This window comes from Mobula hypostoma, chromosome 17 (genome assembly GCF_963921235.1).
Source record: "Mobula hypostoma chromosome 17, sMobHyp1.1, whole genome shotgun sequence".
NCBI lineage: Eukaryota > Metazoa > Chordata > Chondrichthyes > Myliobatiformes > Myliobatidae > Mobula > Mobula hypostoma.
In genome coordinates this window covers 609,990-632,742 of record NC_086113.1, presented here as the reverse complement: position 1 = coordinate 632,742, position 22,753 = coordinate 609,990, and the positions used below count along the sequence as shown (strand labels likewise).

The 22,753-nt window shown below is 40.7% G+C and overlaps 1 protein-coding gene across 1 annotated transcript in view; it reads right to left on the bottom strand.

The window, feature by feature from the left end:
* Positions 1-10,572: 10,572 nt before the first annotated feature.
* Positions 10,573-22,753, bottom strand: part of LOC134357925 (protein QNR-71-like) — a 92,120-nt gene continuing 79,939 nt past the window's right edge. The window contains exons 10-11 of the mRNA XM_063069703.1: positions 12,672-12,765; positions 10,573-11,112 (exon numbers count right to left, since the gene is read on the bottom strand). Of these exons, the coding sequence (XP_062925773.1) occupies positions 10,947-11,112; positions 12,672-12,765 (260 nt within the window). The 3' untranslated portion in view covers positions 10,573-10,946. The remainder of the gene's footprint in view (positions 11,113-12,671; positions 12,766-22,753) is intronic.

Here is a 22,753-nt window from a genome sequence, read left to right as displayed (position 1 = left end):
GGATGACTTGCAGCGGACTGAAATGTTTGAGCATATAGACATTAAGAAAGAGGATGTGCGGGAGTTTTGAAAAGCATTAAGTTAGATAAGTCACCAGGACCGGATGAGATATACCCCAGGCTACTGTGGGAAGCAAGGGAGGAGATTGCTGAGCCTCTGGTGATGATCTTTACATTATCAATAGGGACGTGAGAAGTTCCGGAGGATTGGAGGGTTGCAAATATTGTTCCATTATTCAAGAAAGGGAGTAGAGATAACTGAGGAAATTATAGACCAGTGAGTCTTAGTTCAGTGGGGAGCAAGCTGTTGGAGGAGATCCTGAGAGGCAGGAATTATGAGCATTTGGAAAGACATAATCTGATTAGGCTTTGTCAGGGCCAGTTCATGCCTTACGAGCCTGATTGAATTATTTGAGGATGTAACAAAACATGTTGATGAAGGTAGAACAGTGGATGTTGTGTATATGGATTTCAGTAAGGCATTTGATAAGGTTCCCATGCAAGGCTCATCTGGAAAGTCAGGAGGCATGGGATCCAAGGAGACCTTGCTTTGTGGATTGAGAATTGGCTTGTGGTTGTAAATGGTTTGCATTCTGCTTGGAAGTCAGTGACCAGTGGTATTCCGCAGGGATCTGTTCTGGGACTCCTGCTATTTGTGGTTTTTATAAATGACCTGGATGAAGAAGTTGAAGAGTGGGTTAGTAAGTTTTCTGATGACACAAAAGTTGGGTGTGCTGAGGATATTCTGGATGGTTGTCAGAGGTTACAGAACAACATCGATAAGATGCAGAATTGAGCTGAGAAGTGGCAGATGGATTTCAACCCAGATAAGTGTGAAGTGGTTCATTTCAATAGGTCAATTTTGAAGGCAGACTATAATCTTAATGGTAAGGCTCTTGGCAGTGTGGAGAATCAGAAAGATCTTGGGGTCTGTGTCCATTGGACACTCAAAGCTGCTGGGCAGGTTGACAGTGTTGATAAGAAGGTGTATGGTGTGTTGGCATTCATCAGCTGTGCGACTGAGTTCAAGAGCCGTGAGGTAATGTTACAGCTAGACAAGACCTTGGTCAAACCCCAATTGGAGTACTGTGTTCAGTTCTGGTCACCTCACTACAGGAAGGAGGTGGATACTATAGAAAGAGTGCAGAGGAGATTTGCAAGGATGTTGCCTGAAGAGGACAGTGCCTTATGAGAATAGGTTGAGTGAACTTGGCCTTTTCTCCTTGGAGGGATGGAAGATGAGAGGTGACCTGATAGAGGTGTATAAGATGGTGAGAAGCATTGATCATGTGGATAGTCAGAGGCTTTTCCCCAGGGCTGAAATGGCTAACACGAGAGGGCACAGTTTTAAGGTGCTTGGAAGTAGGTACAGAGGGGACGTTGGGTGTAAGTTTTTAACACAGAGAGTGCTGGATGCGTGGAATGCACTGCTGGTGACAGTGATGGAGGTAGATAAAATAGGGTCTTTTAAGAGGCTCTTAGACAGGTACATAGAGCTTAGAAAAATAGAGGGCTATGCGTTAAGGTAATTCTACTCAGTTTCTAGAGTAGGTTATATGGTTGGCACAACATTGTGGGTCGAAGGGCTTGTAATGTGCTATAGATTTCTATGTTCTATGTTCTTGATAATAGATCCTGTATCTCTAAATTAAGCCCAGTGGTACAGTAGAAATCTTTCATGTTGTTATGTTGATGACCCAAAAACATTTGATTATGTCTCATACTCACAGCTAATAGAAGCTCTCAATATACACTACACCCAATACTTGTGAAATTCCTTCAACTATCTTCAGACCTTTCAGATTCCCAAGCGCCTTCTCCTCGGTAACAGCAACTACAATCACTTTCTGCCCTGCTAAACTATGTATTTCTGGTATACTACTAGTCTCTTCCACAGTAAAGACTGATGCAAAATACTTATTTAATCTGTCTGCTGTTTCTTTGTACCCCAATAGTACTTCTCCAGCATAATTTTCCAGTGGTCCAATATTCACTCTTACCTCTTTTACTCTGTATATATCTGAAACAACTTTTGGTACCCTCGTCGATATTTTGACTATCTTACCTTCATATTTCATCTCTTCTCTCCTTATGCTTTTTTTTTAGTTGACTTCTGTTGGTTTTTAATCAAGACCGGGTAGCTTCAGTCCCAGCTACCGACTCGTCAAGTGCCTTCCAAATTCCAGATTGTCTCTAAAGCAGCAGAGAGTGTTTTCTCCAGAATTTGGTGGCTGAGGTACCCATCGAATAATCTTAGCAGATAAACAGGCTCTTCAGCTGACTAAATCTGTCTGGACTGACATTCTATACTCATCCCAAATTATTTCTCCAATACTGTATTCCCATCATAATCTACCACTCTTCTGTATGCTAGGGCTGATTTACATTCTGTTGCTGCAGACCACCATTTGTTCCACACCAAATAAGGGTTTTCCTCCTCATTAGCAGGAATGTTTTCCAATCCCACAGCATGAATCGTGAGACTTTCCTTATGACCAGTGTACCACATGAAGCACATGCGATATCTTCATGCTGAGGGAATTGTAAGCAGATGGCAATGCCAGGTGGATCAGGCCTGCCCTTTGCTTTAGTGACTGCTCACAGCAGTGTGCTCTCCATAAGACCACAGGACATAGGAGCAGAATTAGGTCATTCAACTGTATCCAACCTCTGCTTTAAAGGTACACAATGACTTAGTCTCCACAGCCATCTATGGTAATGAATTCCACAGATTCACCACCTTCTTGTTAAAGGAATTCTTCCTCATCTCTGTTTTGAAGGAAGATCCTTCTATTCTGAGGCTGTGCCCTCTGGACCTAGACTCCCTCATTACTGGATACATCGTCTCCATGGTAATGTTCTACAACAAACACCCTCCCCCACATCATCCTTCTAAACTCCACCAAGTACAGGCCCAGAGCCATCAAATCCTGTTCATGCATTCGTCCTTTAATTGCTGGGATCATTTTCATAAACCCCTTTTGGGCTCTCTCGTAAATTTGCACATCCTTTCTTAGATATGGGGTCCAAAACTGCTCACAATATTCTAAATGCAGTCTAACCAATGGCTTATGCAGCCTTGCTTTTATATTCTAGTCCTCTTGAAATGAATGCTAACAATACATTTGCCTTCCTCACTACTGACACAACCTGAAAATTAACCTTTTGGGAATACTGCACCAGAACTCCAAAGTCCCTTTGCACTTTTGATTTCTGAATTCCCTCCCCACTGAGAGGAGAGAATTCTGCACCCACAACACCCCCTCTCTAGTCAAGAGTGCACAGAACATCTGCACCTTCTGAGCATATTGAGACATGTAAGGTTCCTTGCCCCCATTCTAAGAACTTTCTGCAGGAGCATCATTGTATAGTCTGGAAGTTGCAAGGCATCAGACTGCAAGAGCCTTCAGAGGACAGTAAAAGCTCCTGAGAGTACAGTATCACCTTGGTCATCTCCCACTTCCATCCCATCCCCACTTATTTGTGACACTAATTCCACTCTTTAAGAAATGAGGAAACAGCAGAAAGGAAATTATGGACCAGTTAGTCTGACCTCAGTGGCTGGGATGACGTTGGAGTCAATTGTTAAGGATGAGGTTCTGGAGTACTTGGTGACACAGGACAAGATAGGACAAAGTCAGCATGGTTTCCATAAGGGAAAATTTTGTCGGACAAACCTGTTAGAATTCTTTGAGGAGATTACAAGATTACAAGATAAAAGGGGTGTAGTGGATGTTGTATATCTAGACTTTCAGAAGGCCTTTGACAAGGTGCCACACATGAGGCTGCTTACCAAGTTAAGAGCTCATGGTATTACAGGAAGGTTACTAATTTGTTTAGAGCATTGGCTGATTGGTAGGAAGCAGTGAGTAGAAATAAGAGGATCCTTTTCTGATTGGCTGCCTGTGACTAGTGGTGTGCTCGGTGTTGGGATCACCTCTTTATATGCTGTATATCAATGATTTAGATGATGGAATAGTTGGCTTTGTTGCCAAGTTTGCAGATGATACAAAGACTAGTGGAGGCACATGTAGTGTTGAGGAAAAAGGTAGAATACAGAAGGACTTGGACAGATTAGGAGAATGGGCAAGAAAGTGGCAAATGAAATACAATGTTGGAAAATGCATGGTCGGTGGTGAGGAAGGCAAATGCAAAGATGTGACATGGCACTGGTGAAGCCCCATCTTGAGTATTCTGAACAGTTTTGGGCTCCTCATATAAGAAAAGATGTGCTTGTATTAGGGAGGCTTCAGAGGAGTTTCATAAGGATGATTCCGAGAATGAAAGGATTATCATATGCGGAACATTTGATACCTCTGGGTCTGTACTTGCTGGAATTTGGAAGGATGAAAGGGGATCTTGTTGAAACCTTTCAAATGTTGAAAGGCCTAGACAGAGTAGATGTGGAAAGGATGTTTCCCATGGTGGAGGAGTCTAGGACAAGAGGGCACAGCCTCAGGATAGAGGGACAGCTATTTAAAACAGAGATGCAGAGAAATTTCTTTAGCCAGAGGTTGGTGAATTTGTGGAATTTGTTACCAAAGGCAGCTGTGGAGGCCAGGTCATTGGTGTATTTAAGGCAGAGTTTGGTAGGTTCTTGATTGGACGTGGCATCAAAGGTTACAGGGAGAAGGCCGGGGAGTGGGGCTGAGGAGGGGAGAAAAGAATCAGCCGTGATTGAATGGCAGAGAAGACTCGATGGCCAAATGGCCAGTTTCTGCTCCTATGTCTTATGGTCTTCTGGTCTAATGTATACCCTGCCACCACTGAGGTCTCGTTACTAGGACAGTGAACTATTTACTGTACTGTTTACTGTTTACCTGTGTTGTGCTTTACAACATGAATTATATTTTATTAACTTAGTTATAGTATAATATTTTGGTTTATGTATTGTTTGTGATATACGTTATGTGGGTGCATCGTGGTCTGGAGCAAAGTTGTTTTGTTTGGTTGTATATGTGGTATGTACAGTCAGATGGCAATAAACTTGAACTTGAGAGAATCAGAGATGTCCAACAACATCAGCAAGTACAGATACAATTGGAAGTGCACATTTACCAGGAATATCCCATTATTATCCTGAGGAAGAGATTTTATTGCCTGCATCAGTCTGGACTGAACCGAGGTAGCTGCCGTCAGGAATCATACCTCTGCTGATTTAGTGTTTGTGTCTGGGTGGAAATCACTTTATTGTTTCAGGCTTGATTTTCAACAATTTTTGTAGCAATAGCACTAAATACATTAAAGTTTTAATGCACAAAAACAATTCAGATTAAATTTGTCATTTTCTCAAATTCAATTTTTTCCCTTCTGGGACAAGCAAAAATACAGCAGGATCTCTTGTCCTGAGTTTTGAAGATAGAAACATAGAAAACCCACATCACAATACAGGCCCTTCACCCCACAAAGCTGTGCCGAACATGTCCTTACCTTAGAACTACCTAGGTTTACCCATAGCCCTCTATTTTTCTAAGCTCCATGTAGCCATCCAGGAGACTCTTAAAAGACCCTATCGTTCCCACCTCGACCACCGCCGCCAGCAGCCCATTCCACACACTCACCACTCTCTGTGTAAAAAACTTACCCCTGACATCTCCTCTGTACCTCCTTCCAAGCACCTTAAAAATATGCCCTCTCATGCTAGCCAATTCAGCCCTGGGAAAAAGCCTCTGACTATCCACACGATCAATGCTTCACATTATCTTTTACACCTCTATCAGGTCACCTCTCATCCTCCATCTTTCCAAAGAGAAAAGGCTGAGTTCGCTCAACCTATTCTCATAAGGCATGCTCCCCAATCCAGGCAACATCCTTGTAAGTCTCCTCTGCACCCTTTCTATGGTTTCCATGTCCTTCCTTTAGTGGAGGCAACCAGAACTGAGCACAGTACTCCAAGTGGGGTCTGACCAGGGTCCTATATACCTGCAACATTACCTCTCAGCTCCTAAACTCAATCCCACGATTGATGAAGGCCAATGCACCGTATGCCTTCTTAACCACAGAGTCAACCTGCATTGCAGCTTTGAGTGTCCTATGGACTTGGACCCCAAGATCTCTCTGATCATCCACACTGCCAAGAATCTTGCCATTAATGCTATATTCTGCCATCATATTTGACCTACCAAAATGAACCACTTCACACTTACCTGGGTTGAACTCCATCTACCACGTCTCAGCCCAGTTTTGCATCCTATCAATGCCTCGCTGTAACCTCTGACAGCCCTCCACAAGCTCCAGCAAATCCTCTTCCTTAATATCCACAACTCCTCCAACCTTTGTGTCATCAGCAAGTTTACTAACCCATCCCTCCACTTCCTCATCCAGGTCATTCATAAAAATCACAAAGAGTAGGCCTCCATGCAGAATATGACCCATCTACAACCACTCTTTGCCTTCTGTGGGCAAGCCATTTCCAGATTCACAAAGCAATATCTCCTTGGATCCCATGTCTCCTTACTTTCTCAATAAACCTTGCATGGGGTACCTTATCAAATGCCTTGCTAAAATCCATTTACACTACATCTATGACTCTACCTTCATCAATGTGTTTAGTCACTTCCTCAAAAAGTTCAGTCAGGCTCATAAGGCACAACCTGCCTTCGACAAAGCCATGCTGACTATTCCTAATCATATTATGCCTCTCCAAATGTTCATAAATCCTGCCTCTCAGGATCTTCTCCATTAACTTACCAACCACTGAAGTAAGACTCACTGGTCTATAATTTCCTGAGCTATCCCTACTCCCTTTCTTGAATAAGGGAACAACATCCGCAAATCTCCAATCCTCCGGAACCTCTCCCGTCCACATTGATGATGCAAAGATTTTTTCCAGAGGCTCAGCAATCTCCTCCCTTGCTTCCCACAGTAGCCTGGGGTACATCCTGCCCAGTCCCAGTGACTTATCCAAATTGATGCTTTCCAAAAGCTCCAGCAAATCCTCTTCCTTAATATCTACAAGCTCAAGCTTTTCAGTCCACTGCAAGTCACCCCACAATTGCCAAGATCCTTTTCCATAGTGAAGACTGAAGCAAAGTATTCATTAATTACCTCTGCCATCTCTCCGGTTCCATACACACTTTTCCATGGTCACACTCGATTGGTCCTATTCTCTCATGTCTTATCCTCTTGCTCTTCACCTACTTGTAGAATGCCTTGGGGTTTTCCTTAATCCTGTCTGCCAAGGCCTTCTCATGGCCCCTTCTGGCTCTCCTAATTTCATTCGTAAACTCCTTCCTGCTAGCCTTATAATCTTCTTGATCTCTATCATTGCCTAGTTTTTTGAACCTTTCATAAGCTCTTCTTTTCTTCTTGACTAGATTTACAACAGCTTTTGTACACCATGGTTCTTGTACCCTGCCATCCTTTCCCTGCCTTATTGGAATGTATCTACACAGAACCCCACGCAAATATCCCATGAACATTTGCCACATTTCTTCCGTACATTTTCCTGAGAACATCTGTTTTCAATTTATGCTTCCAAGTTCCTGCCTGATAGCCTCATATTTCCCTTTATTCCAATTAAATGTTTCCCTAACTTGTATGTTCCTATCCCTCTCCAATGCTATGGTAAAGGAGATAGAATTATGATCACTATCTCCAAAATGCTCTCCCACTGAGAGACCTGACAACCTGACCAGGTTCATTTCCCAATACCAGATCAAGTACAGCCTCTCCTCTTGTAGGCCTATCTACATATACATAAGATTCTGGAAATCTTCCCAAGAGCAGGAGCAGAGACATTTGATCAGGTAATTGATTTGAATATATCCAGTCAAGAACAGAAGATTCAACTTTGATCATTCTTTACACTGTGTCCAAGTGTAATCATTTGGGAGAGGGTTAGGATTTCAAATTGAGATGTGAAGGAGAATGCAGTGGATACATTTCATCACAGTTTAATGATATACATGATCTTCCAGTGCTTGCTTTTCATCCCTGATGAGCTCATGTCAAAATAAATTTTAGTTTTTTTTTGAAAGATTAGATAATGCAATGTTCAGACCCTCATACTATTATTGGCAAAGATGACCCTGTATGTACGCAGAAGCTTGCAGAAAGAACCTTGAGTGGAAAGGTAGCAATTGCATAATGTTACTGGGAATGGAATTTGTCTGCCTACTAGCCTGTCCACACTGAACATCGAAAGGTCATTGTCAAATTGGGAGTCAAGACCAGTCCAATTCAATGTTGGCTGGTCCGTGTAAACCAAATACCTATAAAAATGATTCCTATAGAAACTTAAATCTTTCTGAAATACTTAAAAGTTTATTTCAACAAAATGATTAAAGTAGGTGCTAAATGGATGTTAGATTTAGCCTGCAAATTTGGGGCTTATCACGATTTTAATTTGCCTAAACATCTCACATAGAAGTTCTAAAGAGAAGCAATGTTGCCAGAACAATTTAACAGCTGCATAGACCACTTTTCACTTTCCACTGAAGGTGTGCTGGCTCCTGGCTCCTGGCTGCTGGCTCCTGGGTTGGAGGAGTCAGCTCCAGATTGTCAGACTGAAAGACTGGGAATGCATGACTTTACAATTTGAATGGAGGTAGAGAACTCTAATCCAAAAGTCTGCATTATATTTGTCTTCCCTTTGATTGATGCCAAGGAAATCAATTGGAAACAAATGGAAATTGTATAATAGTGCAAAGTGAGTAGGAAGATTGCAAGGAAAGTCAAAAGATATTAAATATTTCGGGGCTTATACCTCTGGGCAAAGGACAGGATCACTGATAATTGAATGTTATGGAGAGCTCTGCTAATGTTAGCACAGTGCCATAAAGCACTACACCACAGAAGCAAGCCTTTCTGCCCATCTAGTCCATGCCAATCTGTTATTCTTACTAGTCCCATCGACCTGTGCCTGGAGCATAACCCTTCACGCCCCTCTCATCCATGTACCTATCCAAACTTCTCTTAAGTGTTGCAATTGAACCGACATCTACTGCTTCCTCTGGCAGCTCATTGCACATTTGCACCACCCTCTGAATGAAGAAGTTCCCCCTTTAATTTCACCTTTCTGGTCAAGATAGCGCCAGTGTACAATGCTCCCTCGGTCGACATCCTCCAGATAGTCCATGAAGTTGCTTATTTTACTTCTTTTATGCCTGTTTTTCATCTTAATCTGGAGCTGTTAGAGCCTGTAATTTACAGTTTGGAGATTGATTGAGTGATCCCGCACTTTGCCATCTCTGAGTAGGCTCCAGGAAGCAAGCACATACTGAACGGCCTCGAGACAAAGAAACTTAGAGATGGGGTGTAAGCCAATTTCACCAATTAAAATTTTGAGGCGACTGCGGAAGGCAACGAGGTCTCAGCACCAACTGCCTGCCTTTTGATCGCTGATGGGATCCCTCTGCTGCCGGAGAAGGAGTTTGTGAGCGGTCTATCGCTGTGGCAGGCGGGTAGGACTCTGCATTTGTATGGTGTCTATCTCTTTCGATGATATTGGAGGATGTTACTAAGGTTCTACATTTATGGATTGGAGTATTGCGTTTATGGACTGCGGACTTTTTCACACTTAATGGTCTCTATGTTTGTTTTTGCACATTCCTTTCTGTTCTGTTGTGCGAGAGGAGGAGGGTTTGGGGGTTGATATTCTTATTGCATTCAGTTAGTTCTTTTGTGCGGGGGAGGGGGCTCTGGGGGCGGATGATTGTGTTGCCGTTCTTCTTTGTGTGGGGGTAGGGGTAGGGGTAGGTTTGATGTTTCTCTGCATGACTTTCATGGTTTTTCTTTGCTTTGTGGCTTTCTGGAGAAGATGAACCTCAGAGCTGTATATGGATGCACACTTTGATAATAAGTGAACCTTTGAACCTTTGTTACATCCTTAATCTATGACCACAGTGGAAAAAGCCTGCTTACATTTACCACATCTATATCCCTCATAATTTTGTGATTCTCTATCAAATCTCCTCTCATTCTCCTATGGTCCAGGAAATAAAGTGCTAACCTGTTCACTCTTTCCCTATAACTCAGGTCCTCGAGTCCCAGAAACATCCTTGTAAATTGTCTCTACATTCTGTCAGTATTACGGATGACTTTCCTGTAGGTAGGTGACCAACCTTGTACAAAACACTCTAAATGTGGACTCACCCAATGTGTAATAAGTGTATCTGTGGCCTTTTACCCATTCTGAAGTATAATAAAAGACATAACTACAACAAGGATATTTTAACTATTTATTATTATATTGGTGTGTTTGCCAATATCTAACCTAAAATATCTGAACAGCAGCTTGAAAGATGCAAGCCTTGTTGGTCCACTAGCAATCTCATTATAAAGATGCCTTACATACAGTCAGTTAGACACAGAAGTCCATTCCTTGTTACTGTAGAAGGACTTCTCAACACATTTTGGCTATAGAGATTCTGATCACAATGGTGTCATTGGAAGCCTGATCTTTGCAATCTATTTATTTCTAACAGCTATTAGTAATATAATGGAACACTCACAACACGCTGGAGGAACTCAGCAGGTCGGGCAGCATCCGTGGAAACGTCGACCGATCTTTTCCACGGATGCTGCCCGACCTGCTGAGTTCCTCTAGCGTGTTGTGAGTGTTGCTTTGACCCCAGCATCTGCAGATTATTTTGTGAGTAATATAATGGAACTGTCATTTTGCCATCTCTATAAAACGTGGAGTAAAATGTTATTAGTTAGCAGAATGGAATGAATTTTACCGTTCATTTGAGGAAAAAAAGTAAGAGAAAATTACTCTCAGATTTAAGAGATGAACATTGATAATATTTATAAATACAAATTGTCTTCAATCATCAGGCAGTGGGAAAAGGACTGACAATTGGATTTCAAGCACTTTGTGTTGTATTCTAGTCATAAGGAGTAGATAGTAATGTAATTCTATATTAGTAATGCTTAAGCCCTATGCATAACCATACCAAAAGCAGACTATTCCTGAAGCATACATCTGCTTGGATGAGCTGCTGATTAAATGATCACAGTTTTTTTCAGTAGTGGGCTTTTCTCATCATTCCCACCGAGGAGTGTGGTATTCAGCTTACGGAAGTATACACAGGTATTAACGCTGTTCATCATCAGTTGTTCTTTTCTATCCTTTGCTGGTTTAACAATCGGCGAGTATTCCTTGTAGCGCCTGTAAGGCAAGTTTAAAATTCCTAGTAAATCGAATCTTACACAGCCCTCACATTAAGCACTCCCCCCTGCCCCCCAAGAAACTATTCATTGCTGGATTTTAAATAAATAATAAGATTTGGAGAAAAATGTTAACTTGAAATGTGGAAGATTGAAAGATGTCAACCCACTTGTTTTTATTCATTAACATGAGCAAAATTCGTAGAAATATCTGGAAATGTATGCATGTGTAAGGCAAACAGATTTCAAATATTCAGATCATTGTCAGTTTCTATGCCCCATATTCCTTCTGAAAAACTGCTTTACAGTTTTGCATTAAAAAGTAACTTTATTTGTCGCATGTACTTCGAAGCATCAAAACTTAGTGAGATGCATTGTTTTGCACCAAATCAAATCAGCAACACTGTACCACTGCCATGGTTCTGGCACCAACAAAAACTAACCCATACATCTTTGGAATGTGGGAAGAAACTGGAGCATCCTGAGGAAACCCACACAGTCATGAGAGCAGCAGGAATTGAACCCCAATTGGAAGTTGCTGGTGCAGTAATATCATGATGCCACCCCAAATAATTAGGAATTATAACCTACCTCATTATCAGGAAGCATTATTTCTTTTTATGCAAAGGTGAATCACAAAAATGAGAATATTAAAAGTCCCAAGTATTGGAAAAGGGAGATTTAGTAAAAGAATCATGTTTATGAAGTAAAGTGATTTACAAGATTCATTTGTAAAGTTTTAGGTTTATTGAAGCTATGTTGACTTCGGCATCTGGATAGTCATTTGGGAAGATCATTGGCCCAGTTGCAAGACCTGGCCAATGGACCTCAGTAGAACCAGGCCTGGGCTTTGCACATGCTGCTTGTAGTACCAGTGGGAAGAAAAAAGATCCACAATCTGACAAAAAGAAACCACTCACTATCTTCAACTTCTCAAAATCAAAAAAAGCTTAATTTTTTTTCTGAAGATAATCAATTTTCTGCAAAGTTATGGCTTTCTTTGGAAAAAAAATTGGGGTTATTTGTGGTGTCTCATTTAGGATTTATACTACTCCACAACTGTGAAGAACCCTGGATTCTCTGCTAGTTGTTATATTGATGCAGACTACAAAAAAGATGAAGGACTTGTCACTGCATTGGAAGTTTACTCAAGGGCAAAACTCAATGTGGTACAATTTCAGTTCCACGTATCTGCCCTCAACAATAAATTCATTCCATTTAAATATCGGCACTGAATGTTAAGGAAATCATGTATGCACACATTTTCTAACCAGCATGGACCAGTTGTGCCAAAGAGTCAGTTTCTGTGCTGTCTAACTGTAAAGCATCTACAGTCCTATAAAATTTAGCCGGGGAAATGAAGGCATTTTTCGAAAGAGAAATAAAACTATTAACCAACTATTAACCAACAGGTCAGTAGGCTCCAAGTTGGGAACTTCTGTTATACAATTAGTTTGACTTCGGTAAACTTACTGGCAGTAAAGATCTTCTGAAAAGTTTTGGAATTTGTCTAGCCTTATGTCTAATCATTACTTTTCCTGATGATTATTCCAAACTTACTTATAAAGGAAACAGGCCACACCAATGATAGGAACCACTAGGCAAGATGCAAATATTAGGACACTGTGCACACCTGTAGCAGTCTTGATGGAATCTGTAAATACAATTGAAAGCTTAAGTTATTACCGTGCCATCAAATAAAATCTATGTTCAGCAGGACTATGTGGTAAAATAAGAGAGATGCTTAGTCAGAACTGCAGAGAATGGGCTTCTGCAGTGTACATGTGTTCAATTCTACCAATTTTTACAATTTTGAGTTTTTTAGGTTTTACAACACATAACAAAATCGATCCTAAGAGAAAAGCAAAGTACGTAGATCACGAATTAAGCTAAGTACAAACATGAAGATATTAGAAATTGAAAATAGAGAGTGAAGGAGATTTATGAAGATGCTGCCAGGACTTGACTACCTGGAGGTGGTGGAGGAGGCGTGACTACCTCTCATGGAGGTGTGCAAAACCATGAGCTGTACAAGACCTTTTTCCAGGGGAAGGAAATTAAAATCTAGAGAGCATAGATTTAAGGTGTGATTTAGAATCATACAAAAATAGAGCACAGAAATAGGCCCTTCAGCCCATCTAGGCTGTGCCAAACCATTTAAACTGCCTACTCCCATCAACTTGCACCAGGACCATAGCCCTTCATATCCTTACTATGCATGTACCTATCCGAAATGTTGAAATTGAGCTGGTGTGTACCTGTGCTGGCAGCTCGTTTTACACTCTCATGTTTCCCCTCATGTTCCTCTTAAACTTTTCACCTTTCACCCCTAACCAATAACCTCCAGTTGTAGTCTCCTCCAACCTCAGTGGAAAAAGCCTGCTTGCATTTACCCTATCTATATACCTCATAATGTTGTATACCGCTATCAAGTCTTCTTTTATTCTTTTACATTCCAAGGAATAGAGTCCTAACCTGTTCAATCTTTCCTTGTAGCTCAGGTCCTTTAGACCCAGCAAAATCTTTGTAAATTTCCTGGAGATTCCTATTGGTCATTGATGGATTAGCAGCTTTTTACAGTTGCTTCTATTTTACTTAACTTTACTGTTTTCAGCCTGCTTTGAAACCTTACTTTTAAACGTGATATTGCTTTACTATGGCTACAAAGGGGTGCCAAAAGTACTAAAAAAGGAAGAAGAGCCTCCCGCAACTTTGGAATCTATTATGGAACTGTTTTGAAAACACAGAAAAAATCTTCCGAGGAGTTCCAGCAACTCAGCTCTGAAATTTAAAAAATAGATACAAAATTGGATTCTATTCAAAAAACCTTAATTGAATATGATAAACGAATAGAAGAGAATGAAGGAACTCTGACGATTTTGGATGCGAGAATTGATGACCTGCAAAAGCTTTGTGAAAAACAATCCAAGTCTAATGAAAAATTAAGACAGAAGATTATCGATTTAGAAAATAGAAGCAGAAGAAATAACCTACGAATTCTGGGCCTTGAAGAGTCAACAGAAGGTGATAAGCCTACGGAATTCTTTGCAAGCTTTTTGGCACAATTATTTCCTAAAACTTTAACATCTTTACTTATGATTGATCAAGCTCATAGATTGCCTGTGCCTAGACCAATTCCAGGAGCGAGACCCAGATCAGTAATAATCTGCTTTCATGAATTTCAAACAAAGGATCGTTTAATTCCTGAATTCCATCGAAGAGGAATGATTGATTATAATGGTCAGAAGATCAGGATCGTGGAGGATTTTTCACCCAAGGTCATGAATGAGCGTGCTAAGTTCAAAAAGGTTATGTCGGAACTTTTTAACAAAGGTTTTAAACCTTTTCCTTGTTATCCTGCTTGGCTCAGAATTATACTGAAGGATAGCTCTAAGGAATGGTTCCATTCGAGTGAAGAAGCTCAGAAATTCTAAGATTAACTGTTCAGTATCTTTCTACATGAATAATTGCTTCTTTTACTTTTGGTAAACCTTTGTAGCTAACTCTCCTTTTGAAACTTTAAATGCTTTACTTAGAGAAATTTAATGAGTTAATATCTTGTGTATTCATATGTTTTGAATTTTGATAGGTTTTTTATTATTTTATATTATACTTATTTTCCTTGAGGTTTTTTTCTGTCAATAAGGCTTAGCTTGGGTAATTTTCATTTAATCATTTTGAAACTGTAATAATTAATCTATGCGTTCTTGTTATGAGGATTAAGTTTTTTTCTTTGTCTACTGTTTTGTCTAGGTTAAAATGCAGTTAACCTTGAAACTAATTAGGAGCTAAACCAGTAGGTTTTTTTGGGAGGGTGACATCATTAGAGTTAGTTGTCGGCTTTCTTTTGGCCGGCTTTCTGACTTTGGGAGGAGGGTCGGGGGGATGGCTTTTTTTCTGGAAGCTGTTTTGGATTTTTAGCCAAATCTGTTGCTTGGTTACCACATTTCAAGGTTTATTGTTTGGTTCTAATATACATTCCAGTGGTTATTACTTTGACCTTTCTATTAAATAATATTAAAATGGATCAAATTATTAACTGACCTAGTCCAATTATTTTTCTACAAGAAACTCACGTACTTAATTGTGACAATTTATGCCTTTTCAGTAGATGGAAAGGACTACATTTTCATTCCTCTTTTCAGGATAAGTCTGGGGAAGTTTTGATCTTTATAGATAATACAGTTCCCTTTGTCCAACATAAAGTAGTGTCTGATACTAATGGGCATTTTGTCATAGTGTCAGGAAAATTAGATAATAAATTAATGGTATTTGCTGATCTATATGCCCCGAATACAGATGACCCAGAATTCTTTGAGCTTTTTTTTTTCATTTTTGCCGGATTTGAGCCTTTACTCATTGGTGATGGGAGGAGACTTTAATTGCTGGTTACATCCAGCTTTAGATCGGTCATCTTTTAAACCAGCGACACTTAATAAATCAGCTTTGTTTATTCAATCTTTTCTAATGAAATGTGGTATTGTTGATGTATGGCATTTCTTAAATCCACTAGGCAGGGAGTACTTGTTTTTTTCTCATGTCCACCATATGTATTCCAGAATTGATTATTTTTTTATTGATAGTAATTACAGGATCTATTAGTTCGATCCTGTAAATATAAAGAGATTGCTGGCTCAGATCATGTCCCTGTGCTTTTATCTTTAAATCTCCCTGGTCTTCCTCAAACAAACAGATCTTGGCACTTTAATCTAACTTTGCTATCTGATAAGGATTTTTTAAAGTTTCTGGAGAGACAAATTATTATTTATTTTTGAAGATAATACACCAGAAGAGACTTCTAGTCTTATTATATGGGATGCTTTTAAGGCCTATATTAGAGGACAAATTATTTCATATACTGCAAGTGTTAAGAGAAAAGCTAATAAAGAGAGAATTGAGTTAGCTAATCAGTTGAAACAATTAGACCAAAAATATGCCTCAGCTCCAGATCCTGCTTTATATAAAAGGCATGTTGAAATTCAAACTAAATATGATCTGCTTTTCACTTATCCAATGGAAACTCAACTCCTAAAAGATAAAAGTTAATTTTATATTCATAGAGCCAAAACAGGTAAATTACTGGCTAACCAATTAAAAACCTTTATAGATAAATAGCAAATTAAAGAAGTTTATAAAGCTAATGGTGATAGGACAACTGATGTTTCAGAAATAAATGATATCCTTAGAGAATTCTATTCTAAACTTTATAGTTCTGACCCTCCTAAAGATAATACTATTATGAATAATTTTTTAGACCAATTAAACATTCCTACACTTTCCGTTGATAACCGTAAGCATTTGAATCAACCTATTTTTTATGAGGAAATTGCCGAGGCTGTACGTTCATTGCACTTGGGGAAGGCTGTGGGTCCTGATGGATTTTCTGTAGAATTTTATAAGGCGTTTTCCTTACTGCTTATACCTCATTTATGTTCAGTTTTTTTTGGATTCCTTTAAGTTGGGTAAGTTGCCACAATCTTTCTATGAAGCTTCTATTTCGCTGATCCTTAAAAAGAATAAGAACCCAACTGAATGCTCTTCATACAGACCAGTTTCCTTACTTAATGTTGATACTAAAATTCTATCCAAAGTTTTGGCCCGTAGACAGCATCAACTGCCTTGTATTCATCCACTTTCCAGGAAACTTCCTCGAAAAACACTTTAATATTAGTTAGACGTGACCTACCATGCACGAAACCATGCTGACTATCCTTAATCGGTACATGTCTATTGAAAAACTCATATAACCAGTTCCTTAGAATCTCTATAGGTTCCATGAAGTTGATGCCACTTTGTCTCACTTCTATAGTCTCTGTGTTCGTCTCCTGAGTAAATGCAGATGCAAAGAAAAATTATTTAAGATCTCCCCCCGCTCTTTTGGCTGCACACAATTTTGTTCCTTGCATCCTGTCACTCTTAACATATCTGCAGAATCCCTCAGGATTCCCCTTCAACTTGTCTACTAGGGCAACCTCATGCTTTCTTTTAGCCTTCCTGATTTCTTTCTCAAGTGTTCTATTGCATTTCTTGTATTCCATAAGCACCTCATTTGTTCCTACTTGCATATACCTGCTCTTTTCCTTAACCAGGACCCCAATACCTCTTGAAAACCAGGGTTCCTACACCTGTTATCTTTACCTTTTATTCTGACAGACACATACAAGCTTTGTACTCTCAAAATTTCTCTTCTGTAGGCCTTCCACTTACCAAGTGCTCCTTTGCCAGAAAACAAACTGTCCCAATCCACACCTGCCAGATCCCCTTTCTGATACCATCAAAATTGTCCTTTCATCAATCTAGAATCTCAACCCGTGGACCAGACCTATCTTTTTCCATATTTACTTTGAAACTAATGCCATTGTAATCACTAGATGCAAAATGTTCCCCTATGCAAACCTCTGTCGCCTGCACTGTCTCATTACCTAATAGCAGATCAAGTATTGCCCATTATCTCATTGGGACTTTACATCCTGATTAAGGAAGCTTTCCTGAACACATTTGACAAACTCTAACCCATCTAATCCTTTTACAGTATTGGAATCCCTGTCAATAACTGGAAAGTTAAAATCACCAACCTTAACAACCTTATGTTTCTTGCAACAGTCTGCACTCTCTACAGATTTGTTCCTCTAAATCCCATGGACTGTTGGGTGGTCTGTAATATAGCCCCATTAACGTGGTCATACCTATCTTATTCCTCAGTTCCACCCATAATGCTTCACTAGATGAGTTCTCTAGTCTGTCCTGACTGAGCACTGCTGCTATTTTCCCTGACCACTTCTCCCTTAATCCCTCCTGCTCTGTCACATCTCAAACAACAGAACCCCAGAATATTGAGTTGACAGTCCTGCCCCTCTTGTAACCAAGTCTCATTAATGACTACAATATCACAATTCCAGGTGTTGATCCATACCCTGAGCTCATCTGCTTTTCCTATGATTCTTCTTGCATTGAAATACATGCAGCTCATCACATTAGATGCATCATGCTCAACCTTTTGATTCCTGACCTTGTCTTAACAACATCAGTCTCCACAAACTCTCCACTATCTGTTCTGGCACTCTGTTTCCCATCCCCCTGTAACTCCAGTTTAAACCCTCCAATGTAGCACTAGCAAACCTTCCCATTAGGATTAGACCCCTTTCAATTCAGGTGCAAATTCTCTCTTCCGTGCAAGTCCCACCTTCCCTGAAAGAGAGCCCAATGATCCAAAAATCTTACCCTCCCTCCTACACCAACTTATTAGCCACGTATTAAACCGTATAATCTTCCTAGTTCTGGCCTCACTACTCTTCAACTTAGCACCTAACTCCCTGATTCCCAATGCAGACCCTTATCACTCTTCCTACCTTTGTTATTGGTACCTACATGGATCACGACCTCTGGCTCTTCACCGTCCCACTTGAGAATGCTGAGGACTCGATCTGAGGTGTCCCAGACCCTGACATCCAGGAGGCAACATACCATCTGGGAATCTCGTTCTCACCCACAGACCCTCCTTTCTATTCTCCTAACTAACAAATCCCCTATCACCACAGTGTGCCTCTTCTCCCTGCTTCCCTTCTGAATCAAAGAGCCAGACTCAGTGCCTGAGACCCAACCGCTGTGACTTTCCTCTGTTAAATTACCCCCCTACCAACAGTATCCAAAGTGATATACTCGTTGTTCACAGGGATGGACACAGGGCTACTCTGCACTAGCTTCTTAACCCCTTTCCCCTTCCTGACTGTCACCCAGTTTACTGTGTCCTGCACCTTGGTGTAACTACCTCTCTATATGTTCTAACTATTGCCTCCTCAGCCTCCCGAATGATCTAGAGTTCATCCAGTTCCAGCTCTAACTCCTCAACGTGGAGTGTTAGAAGCTGCAGTCCCTGGGTGCAATTCTTGCAGATGTAGTCATCAGGGATACTGGAGGTCTCCCTGCCTTCCCACATCCCACAAGAGGAGTATTCAACTACCCTGCCTGGCATCTCTACTGTCCTAAGTGAGCAAACATAAAGAAAGAAGAATAAATAACTGTGGGAGCGGGCTGGAGCTAAAGCCTAAAAGTCTCCATTCTAACTCTTTACATGCCAAGGATGGCTGCTCTGCTTGCCCCTGCTTTACCTTCATTTGTTCTTGTCAATTAATTCCCAATTTCAAAAGGACCTCAGGGGTACATTTTTCAGAGGAACGGGCTGCCATTATTCTATGACTTTATAACTTTAAGTGAATTTCCTCATGCAAACTCTAGTATTTCTGACTGCGGATTAAATTTAATAAAGCAATAAGCATGCTTACAAACAAAAGCAATGAAACTACAAGAGTTACAGCGGGTGAAGGCCAGAAATTAAGGTGCAGAACCTAATTATATTGGAATTCTTTGCAGCAGCATGTTAAATTACTGGGTTGATCTTCCATGTAACCTGTCCTTAATCCCCAGCATGGAGTTTATCCATGGCTTTCTTGGAAATCCTGCTCCATTCTGCCTCAGAAGCTGATAGCATGGTTCTTCCAAATTTTGGTGAAGTATTAAAAGGCCAAAGTCTATTTCAGACAAGAGGACTGAATCCTGGAGCAAGTAAGCTCTGTCACGATAAGACCACAAGATATAGGCACAGAATTAGGCCATTTGGCACACAGGAGCAAAGATCCTGCGATGAGGAATACCCTTTCCTTCACTGTAGGATCTGGATGGGTGTTTCTAAATCAGATTTCCAGATACAGACATTGATGTCTCTGTTGCTCATCAGTGAGCAGAGGAAGCAATAGGCATATCTGCAGAGTTAGGAGGTCAAATTAAGTTGCATTGAATGGAGCAGGAAGTTGAGGACACTGCTAGATCAAATTACTGGACAAACTAGCGGCAGAGATGATGAAAGCAAAGTTCAGCACTATGGAAGTAAGAAAGGGAAAATGGAGTATCTTTGTAATGGAAATAGAATAATGAGAAAGCTAAATGAGACATCGACTTCTAGCTCCAGCTGTTAGAATGGAAAGAGAAGGAACCCTGATGCAAGCCTCGAGTTCAACTCTTTTGGGTACTGCACTTTTAGCAGGATTAATCTGTGAGGGAACATAAGCACAGATTCAGCAGAATGATACCAAGTCATAAAGACTGAATTTTTGCAAACAATTTACATACACCTGACTTACGTTCCCTTCATTTTGTAAAGTTGGGGAATGTTTTCACTTGAAGTTTTTTCAATAGTCGAATAATTTGGAAGATCATAAGTGAAGCAACTATTTCCTTTGATGTGCATTTCCAGAACATATCTCAGATTTAGATTCAGATGCAGGGATTGGCAAATCTGGAGGTCCGCGAGTCTAGAGGTCAAAATTGCTGGTTTAGAGTGTCTGTAGGATGAAAGTTTGCAAGCCTGTAAGTGCAGGTCAGGAAGTGGAAATTGGAGACCTGATCCTCAGTTTGCACTGACCGTTAATGAAAACAACACATTTCACTGTGTGTTTCAATGTCGACGTGATGAAGCTGAATCTGAATCTGAGTCCTTTGATGGACATATCTAGAACAACTGACCCAGCACTAAAATCAGAACAATCCCTTTCAAGTAAGTTTTTAATTTTCTCCCTAAAGTACTAATGAATGTTGTGTCATTAAAATGCTCTGGACGGGTATGACAAAGTCTGGGTCAAAAGCAGATAAACAGAGATAATCAGCCTTGACTCAATCGAGTGTCAGTATAACTCAATCAACTGTTTGTGTCTTTACTCCAATTCAAAGTGAAATGCCAACTTCAATTAAGTTACATAATTTTGGGCATCATTTCATCTAATGCATTTTTAAACAGTTAGGAAAGCTTTCAATTTCGGGGGGGGGCAAGGGTGGAGAGAAAGAAGGGAATGTCAAAGAAAGCTCTTAGAAAGAGAAGAAAGAAACGAATGAAAACAGAAATATACATTCACATCTGTGGAAAAAGTGTTATGTCTGTGCACAAATACATATTGATGAAATAAAAGCATGCACATGGGAGATGGCTTTAGCTAGTGTATTCCAATTGCCGCAAAAGAGAGCAAGAGCAAAGCATATGCATAAACACCAGCGCATCTCTCTCTGGCTATCCATCCCATAGGATGATGACGGTTCCTTTCAGTCAGTTAGTGGGGTTTGATATGTGCATCCTGGAGTGGCTGTACAGGCCGATCATTGACAGGCACTGCTTGCCACATACTTGGTAGGTGAGGCCTGGAGGGGCAGCAGGGGCAGAAGCTCTGTTTTGGCACTTCTTGTGCCTTTCCTCTGTTGCCTCGTTGAGCTTGTTCTCAGCAGCTCTTTCTGATGGCGTCCCTCCACTGTGAGCGATCTTGAGCCAGATCCTCCCATGTTGATGGGGCAATGTCAGCTTTCTTGAGGCTCCTGTGCAGAACATCCTTGTACCATAGTCACTGGCCTCCTCGTTTTCCGGTACCATTGGACAGTTGGCCATACAAGATGTCCTTGGGCAGTCTTCCGTCAGGCACTAGCACATACGCAAACAATAGATCAATACGTAGTGCTAAAGTTGGGGAGATGGTCATTGTTCTAAAAGAAATAGATCCATACATTACACTTCCTCCCCTTTACATTAATGCAACATAAAACTGTATATATACAAAGCATTCAATTTCCTTTAGCACCCATATTCCCGTTAAACATGTTTTCACAATAACAACCTATAATTAGTACCTACAGTTCTGAAGGTTCAGTCTTTTAGGTAGCGCTCTGTCTCTTTCAGGAGAGCACCTCTGGACCTGTGGCATGGCATCAGGTTTGGCAGGTGTCTTGTCAATGATAACATTCTCATTGCACCTCTGGACCTGTGGAGTGGCATTAGGTTTAATAGGTGACTTGTCTTAGACAACATTCTCAGTTTCCAGTGTCACGTTGCTATCAGTGATGCCATCACTGAGAGGTAAGTCTGGTGACTGTAATGTGCCATATTGTTGGATGCAATCGACTTGGGTGTGTTCTTTGGTTCAGCATCTAGTATCCTTGTCCATCACTTTAATGGATCTTCTTGAAGGTTTGAATAAACCTTTCAGCTAACCCATTCATTGCTGGGTGGTGAGGAGATGACTTCAAATGTCTGATGCCATTTTTCTTCATGAATAGTCAGAATTCTTCTGACATATATTGTGGTCCGTTGTCACTCACAACTTGTTCTGGTAAGCCATTTCTGGTGAAGCTGATCCTCAGAATGGAGACAGTCTTTGCTGAGACGGTTGACTTCATTGGTGTAACCTCCGGCTACTTTGAAAGAGCATCCGAAGCAAACAGAAACATGGAGTCCATGAATGGCCCAGTAAAGTCATTATGTACTCTTTGACATGATGATGATGGCCATTCCCACAGGTGTTAACGGTGCCTGAGGGGTGCATTTTGAACTTTTTAGCATCCCAAACAGCTTTTGGCCAAGTCTTCAATTTGTTTATCTATTCCCAGCCACCACACGTGGCTCTGGGCATGACTTTTCACCTTGACTGCACCCAGGTGTCCTTCATGTAGATTGTCTAACACTCTGGTGCACAGTTTAGAGGCAACCACAACACGAGATCCACACATCAGCGTTCATTGACATACAGATAGTTGTTCTCATCTCACTGAGTACTCTGGAAACATAGGGTTATCATGAGCTGGCCATCCTTGCATGGATATTTCATAGA